This window comes from Nerophis lumbriciformis, linkage group LG05, assembly GCF_033978685.3.
Source record: "Nerophis lumbriciformis linkage group LG05, RoL_Nlum_v2.1, whole genome shotgun sequence".
Classification (NCBI taxonomy): Eukaryota; Metazoa; Chordata; class Actinopteri; order Syngnathiformes; family Syngnathidae; genus Nerophis; species Nerophis lumbriciformis.
This window is the reverse complement of record NC_084552.2, coordinates 43945091-43952832: the sequence shown is the minus strand read 5'-3', so window position 1 is coordinate 43952832 and position 7742 is coordinate 43945091. Positions and strand designations below refer to the sequence as shown.

Below are 7742 nucleotides of genomic sequence, written 5' to 3'. Positions count from 1 at the left end.
TTTTCCTATTTGAATATGAATACAAATAAACAAGACAACAAATATTTGTGCTATTATAATTATTAGGCTACATTTACAGTATTTTTAATTCCATTATTATTGTTTATATATATGCACACACACATTTTTACACTCTATTGCCAAAAGTATTTGGCCACCCGTCCAAATGATCAGAATCATGTGTCTTAATCACTTGGCCCGGCCACAGGTGTATAAAATCAAGCACTTCGGCATGGAGACTGTTTCTACAAATATTTGTGAAAGAATGGGCCACTCTCAGGAGCTCAGTGATTTCCAGCGTGGAACTGTCATAGGATGCCACCTGTGCAACAAATCCAGTCGTGAAATTTCCTCGCTAAATATTCCAAAGTCAACTGTCTGCTTTATTATAAGAAAATGGAAGAGTTTGGGAACAACAGAGACGCAGCCAGGAAGTGGTAGGCTGCGTAAACTGACAGAGAGGGGTCAGCGGATGCAGAAGCGCATAGTGCAAAGACACTTTCTGCACAGTCAGTTGCTACAGAGCTCCAAACGTCATGTGACCTTCCAATTAACCCACGTACAGTACGCAGAGAGCTTCATGGAATGGGTTTCCATGGCCAAGCAGCTGTATCTAAGCCATACATCACCAAGTCAAATGCAAAGCATCAGATGCAGTGGTGTAAAGCACGTCGCAAACTGGACTCTAGAGCAGTGGAGACGCGTTCTCTGGAGTGATGAATAACATTTTTCCATCTGGCAATCTGATGGACAAGTCTGGGCTTGGAGGTTGCCAGGAGAACGGTACATTTCGGACTGCATTGTGCCGAGTGTGAAATTTGGTGGAGGAGGAATTATGGTGTGGGGTTGTTTTTCAGGAGTTGGGCTTGGCCCCTTAGTTCCAGTGAAAGGAACTTTGAATGCTTCAGAATACCAAAACATTTTGGACAATTCCATGCTCCCAACCTTGTGGGAACAGTTTGGAGCGGGCCCCTTCCTCTTCCAACATGACATGGATAACAGAGTCTGGTGTGGATGAACTTGACTGGCCTGACCTGAACCTGATAGATCACCTTTGGGATTAATTACAACAGAGACTGAGAGCCAGGCCTTCTCGACCAACATCAGTGTGTGACTTCACCGATGCGCTTTTGGAAGAATGGTGGAAAATTCCTGTAAACACACTCCGCAACCTTGTGGACAGCCTTCCCAGAAGAGTTGAAGCTGTAATAGCTGCAAAAGGTGGACCGACATCATATTGAACCCTATGGGTTAGGAATGGGATGGCACTTCAAGTTCATATGTGAGTCAAGGAAGGTGGCCAAATACTTTTGGCAATATAGTGTATACATATATACATATTTATACACATATACATACACAAACACATTCCCACCTACACAATGCTGTATGTATTTTATTTTTACTGTACTCGTTCATTTTACTTTATCATTTTTATTGTTACGATACAACAATGTTAATATTAGTGTGGTATTTCTTGTATTAGAAATATTAATTATATAGGTAATATATGTTCAAAAATTATTATATATATTCATTGTATTATTTAATATTTGATATGTATGGTTTTAGAATGTAATGTAAATCTAAAAATTACCAATTTTAAATAGTTTTACAATACATACAATATATGTACATTATTATCATTGGTATTGTTACTGTGATTAGTATTACAATTTGGTTAGCTTTATGTACTTGTTAGACACGCATTGTTGCTGTATTTAGATATCCTTCCCATTTTTTTTATAAAGTGTAAAATGGATTTTACCCCTGAGGGATTATTATGACTATAGAATTGTCCTTTTGTTTGTGTACTGTAGCTTCTTTTTGTCAAAGCCTGGTGGAAACTCTGGAGGGAACCCCTGGCCTGCGCTACCTTTGGAACACCTTCAAGCTGTTTTTCCAAGGCAAAGTCCTTTTCACACCAGACACCCCTGCTGCTCGCCTCATCATGAAAGAGGTAAAGTCTGTTTGGATGGACGACAACAAGCGCTTGATTACCTCATGGGGAAGAATGGAAGAACAACACACGGTTAATCAGCAGGCGGGCTTTCAGTGATTGTTACAATATATTAGCATTATCTCGCATCAGCAAAACAAACTATTAATTGCACATTTAGCACATTCCTCTCCTCAAGTCCACCATTTGTGATATGGCCTCATCCAGGTGATTCAAGCTCTATTCTTTTGGTTTTTGTTTGAATTGCTTGCACAGATAAACCTGTTAGATGATTGTCCATTAGCAAATGCAGCTATGACAAGGTACTAGTTAGTTGCGAGTTACTAGTTGCTCTTGAAGTAATTTTTTGCATTACTGCACTCAGTCTGCTCCTGGATAAAATCATTTTGGCATTAATGTGCTGAAAATCGTCCAAAAACCTTGTCATGTTGGTATATTTGTATTATTGTTCTTTCAGGCTAACAGCACTTTCGAAGCCTTGGCTATGCTAAAAGAAATTGCCGACTCATGGGACGAGCTTGGGCCGTCTGTTTGGGATTACTTCCAGAACAGTACGCAAGTCAACACAATTCGGGTAAGATTTTCAAAAGTTAGCTGTCACATCATTGATGTCAGGAAGTATAGTCTCTGAACTAGGATTTGGAGGAGCCACAGATCATTTGTAAAATAAGTTTACAAATGCATGTTTGAAATAAACTGACTCCAACCAAATGTAAGGTCATAAATGTATGAAGCCATATTTCAGGGGTACGGCAAGCTTTCTAACTGTACCGCCCACGTCCTTCAATGATGTCAGGAAATACCTGATTCTCTAGTTTGTGGTAAAGGTACCTTGACCAAAATCTGGGACTTTGGTTCGCTTTACGCTTTAGCGCCACTTTTCCAACGGTCTACTTCTAACATTGCCCGTTTGATGCCCTGCTCTCCAACCTTTTGGAGTCCAACCCTTGACGAATGAGCCACAGGGCGCGAATGAAATATAGGCCGCCATTGGGTCACCCACGCTTTTTGTGATTTTTTTTTTTTGTCGTGGCATGGCGCGCATGGTGTTAGCGCTGTGAGCAACCACAACTCTATCTGGCTTGTTGGCTTCCAGTTGCAGGCGACCAATGGGGATTGAGAGGAAAGGGGAAGTGTTGTTACAGCCATAGCTGGTCGATGCATTGCAACAGTCAGCTTGCAGTTTGCGGGGTGAGACGGTGTATCTTGTACTAAAAGCTCCTCGGTGCGGAAGCTCCAGGTTTCAGGGAATGATTCCCCATACTGTATATAAGACTTCATATAAAAGACTACTGAAGGGCACCCATCTGTACCTGAACCCACCCTCTTCACTACCCCATTCACACATGGTCAGTTATTGGTACTGATGCATCGGCGTCCCATGCATGCGCCAGTCTTCCCAGTGGAATATAACTCGGCAAGCACGGTAGATGGCACAAGTTGTACATGTTTAGATCTTTGTTTCATTGGTAGTGTTTTTAGCCCAGCTTTAAGATTTTGAACCAGTCGCGTCATTGGCCTATTTTACAGGGGCTGAAAGCTCTCTAAAATATTCTTAAGCTCACTTAAATAATTGTGTTTCATTAAAAAAGCCAACTCTTTAAGTCGACTGTGGCCAGAATATGAGTTTAAATAATCATAGTCATTTGTCATTACTCACCTAAATGTGATCATAAATGTAACTTCCCCTTCACTTCATAGTGGAAGGCAGATATGTGCTCACTCACGTAGAATTATCTTCAGTGAATCATGATACATTGCTAATAAGGTATTATAAAAATATTATACATTACCATAATTAGTAGTATCAGTGCATCTTCTGGAGCTTAGCCTCCCCTGGCATCCGTTTCCAACTTTATTCAAGGGTCCTTAAAACCCACCACAATAAAATGTATCTATAACTTTCTCCAATGCTGCCACCAACAGATGGGTATTTTCACCTTTCTTCTATCACCTCGTACTTATTCCAAAATGCTGGCGCTGTGTGAATTCATAAAAAGGTCTTGCCAGCACAGTGTTGTCAGATCTCACGAGAGAAATGAGCAAGCCCAAAAAGCAACCCACTACATTGTGAAAAATATATATACATTTATTACTGAACTATCAGACAGAAAAGCAAGCTCGAATAAGCAATTACACATTAAAAAATAAGCCCAACAAACCATAACCCGTGACTCATGAAATTTGCAAGTGCAAGTTAAAGTTGCTTGTAATAAGTGGATTTCTTTGAGGCTACCAGGTGGAACGAACCATTTTTGCAAGGGTGTTTATGCAGTGTCAGACATTCCGAATCAGATTTTTTGACCCCGAAAGGGACAAGCGGTAGAAAATGGATGGATGGATGGATGGATTTTCAAAGCACATACATACAGCAAAAGTTTGATCCCAGAAACAGAGCAACAAAAGAACCAAACCAAGAACAAAGTACAAAAAATAAAGTGTCTCTAGGAAAGCAGGAAAAGGGTGAGCACAAAAAACAAAGTAGCAAATAAAACAAATACTCTCACGTGAAGTAGCAGGAGGAAGGTTAGTGTGGTATTGACTCATGGAGGAACACAAAGGAATGAACCAGCAACAAGCAGGTGCAAGCAATCCGATTAAATAGAGGAACGGTGATTTCAGCCAGGAGTGCTCAAGACTTCCCGCCTTCCTTTGCTGCCATGACAACTAGTGAGAGGGAAAAAGAGTGGCCAAGGAAAAGCAAGCAGGTAAAACGGGAATGTAACAAAATGTATTTAATCTTAACATTAATGACGTCAGTTTTTATAACTCACATATTAATATGAAAAAAAAAACTTTCAAATACTTTACAATTGTGGCGAAGCGTTTTCAGGATTTAACATGCCTACCTGTTGGTCATTTCAGTAGGGGAGAGCACTGATGTGACAATGCATTTATCTTTCCTAATATTTTCGGTAAAAATCCCAAAGATTGACTAGTCGCTCGTGATCGACAGATTGGAGATCCCTGCTCTATTTCAGGAAGTACCTTGACCGACATCTGGAGCTTCCTGGCAAAACCACAGATAATCACCTATCACCATTGAAATAACTTTCAAATGGAAAGTTATAGAGATATAAAAACAAAGTTCTACCCCAACAATTTTAGCCAACAATTTCCAACTGTACCACCTAAGTCATTTAATAACACAGGGACATATCTGAGCTGGGATTTTGGAGGGTGAACTGGAAAATTTGTTCATCTTGGGTGTTCACAGATTGTTGTAATTATAATAATTTAGAAAAAGAAAGCTGTAAAGATATAAAACTATGTTTTTAGGGGTGATGTTTCAAAAGATAGCATTTCCATTCTTCTGTGATCTCGGGAAGTACCCAAATCAGGGTTTTGGATGGCCCACAAATCGTTCTGAAGGTCATTTGGATATAAAAGTAAGTTTTACCCTACAACTGGGTCAGGAAATACCTCTACCGGGATTTTAGAGAACCCACAGATCCCTCCAATCGAATCCAATTTAACCTTACTGTCCTAAAGATATAAACCAAAATGTACTGTCACTTTTTAAGGGGTGCGTTTGTCAACAGTACCGCCTCTGTTCTTAGACATCTGTCAGTACCTGATCGATGGGTCCATGGAATGTTTCAATATTCAGTTTGAATGTGCAAGTTTTACTGCTACTTTCGTCCTTTTGTGACTTTTAAGAAATGCCAACATTTGATATTCAGTGTTCTAAGGCTTAACAATCTAAGTTGTGTTGATTGAAATAACTTACATAAAAGGTCATACAAGTAACACAATATTTATGAACTTTTTTGGGGTGAGCTTAACAACATGTAGCACATCTTCTCTTCTACAACGTAGTAAAGTACCTGATCCGAGATTTAACCAAGATTTCAGGTTTCTGATCGTTTCGGATGTTGGGAAATTCCGAGAACTGCATTTTGAAGATATTAATTAAGGAATATTCAAACAATTCTAGGTTGGAATTTACACGTTTTGTTGCCCCATTCATTCCTTCTGTGACATTGGGTCATCTCTCTTGGTTTTCCTCCATTACGTACTTTTACCACATTCTGTCCTACATTCAAACCATAAGTGTGTCCTCTTTTAAAAGACAGACAGTCTTAAGGATGAAACACAGACATTCCATTCCCAATTGGGCAGAATCACTTATGGGTGATGTACACAGTGTGTAAATGAGTCTGTTCGGTATAGAAAGTGTTGCAAGGAAGTAATTAGGGATAAGTAGAGGATAATTTTCATCCTGGCAGAAAGGATTATCTATAGATGTAGAGGACATGGACACTTTACCTCCACCTCTATCCTCTGCCTCTCTCTCTTGCAGTATTTCCTTGAAGCTGACATTACTCTAGTGTCTCTCCAAATGAGCTTATAGGCAGCTGGAGAGGAGACGCTCTGAACAGGCGAGGTATTCATTACCCTAGCGCTAACCTTTACACAAATGGGGCCTCGCTATCCTCCTTTGTCTTCATTTTCTCTTCCCCAGCCTCTCTCTTCTCTCCTCTCTGTCTTTCTCCTCCTCAAACCGGGTATGTCGTCAACGCCGGTGGTCGTTCAAGGTCACAGACATGTTTTACGTTCAATAGAACGATGATTACGTTGACTGTATTTTATAAAAAGGAGAAGGCGGCTCTAAATTGAGGCGTTAAAAAGACTTACATTCACTATAAAATGACATTTGTGGCGCTCCCTATAGGTTATGGTCAAAATCCTTTGGAATTAGGGTTGTATGGTATTCCGGTACTAATAAAGCACTGTGGTACTAATGAATTAAAAACGATGCTATACTACCTTTGAAAAATACAAGTACCTTTTTTTCCCCCCAAATGCCACCATTAACCGCGGAGACCTACAGTACAGAGCCAAGATGCATGTTGAGTGTGTCAACAAGCACACACAGAACGCATATAAGCAAAAATAGTGTGGAGAGGAAGAATGGCAAAAAATACGGCAATTGTACTGGTTAAAAAGATGGTGTTTGATGTGCAATATGGAGGTATTTTGGCTTCAAAACTATTGATGAGAGTAAAGCTTTACGTAAAATGCAATACAAAGAGTCCGGTCATGCAATAATTGCAAATGCTGAACTACAGCCATGTTTTTTAACTAATCTTGTTTACAATTTACAAAAAGTTGTCTACTAAATTTCATGTTGATGAGGCTAAACACTCTAAAGCAGGGTTTTTTTTTTCAGCGAGGGCCGCATATATAAAAATTGAAGGCCATTTTGATACATTTTGTATATTAAAGATACTAAAACAATACAATTTAGGTCACTCAATATATACCTAAACCAGGGGTCACCAACGCGGTGCCCGCGGGCACCAGGTAGCCCGTAAGGACCAGATGAGTAGCCCGCTGGCCTGTTCTAAAAATAGCTCAAATAGCAGCACTTACCAGTGAGCTGCCTCTAATTTTTAAATTGTATTTATTTACTAGCAAGCTGGTCTCGCTTTGCTCGACATTTTTAATTCTAAGAGAGACAAAACACAAATAGAATTTTTTTAAATCCAAGAAAATATTTTAAAGACTTGGTCTTCACTAACTGACAAAGAAACAGATACATATTTGGTGTCCAGTTCAAAGTGTGACATGATTTATTTAAACATTTGAGAGTTGACTTTTGTATTTTACATGAGTTATTATTTGTACAAACATGGTGCAAAGTAATTCATGATTTGTTAAAAATGTTTAGTGGCTAGCTAGTTAAAATGGGATATTGTGATTTCACAAGACTGTCTTAGAAGTGATCATTTGAAAATGTTGAATTTGAAAAATGTGCACTTAGAGAAAATATAAAAAT

At 39.3% G+C, this 7742-nt stretch overlaps 1 protein-coding gene across 1 annotated transcript in view; it reads left to right on the top strand.

The window, feature by feature from the left end:
• The window catches only part of LOC133605614 (phospholipid-transporting ATPase ABCA1-like), a 212824-nt gene that overhangs the window by 82753 nt on the left and 122329 nt on the right, over positions 1–7742 (top strand). The window contains exons 11-12 of the mRNA XM_061958842.2: positions 1821–1960; positions 2418–2534. Coding sequence (XP_061814826.2) covers positions 1821–1960; positions 2418–2534 — 257 coding nt within the window. The remainder of the gene's footprint in view (positions 1–1820; positions 1961–2417; positions 2535–7742) is intronic.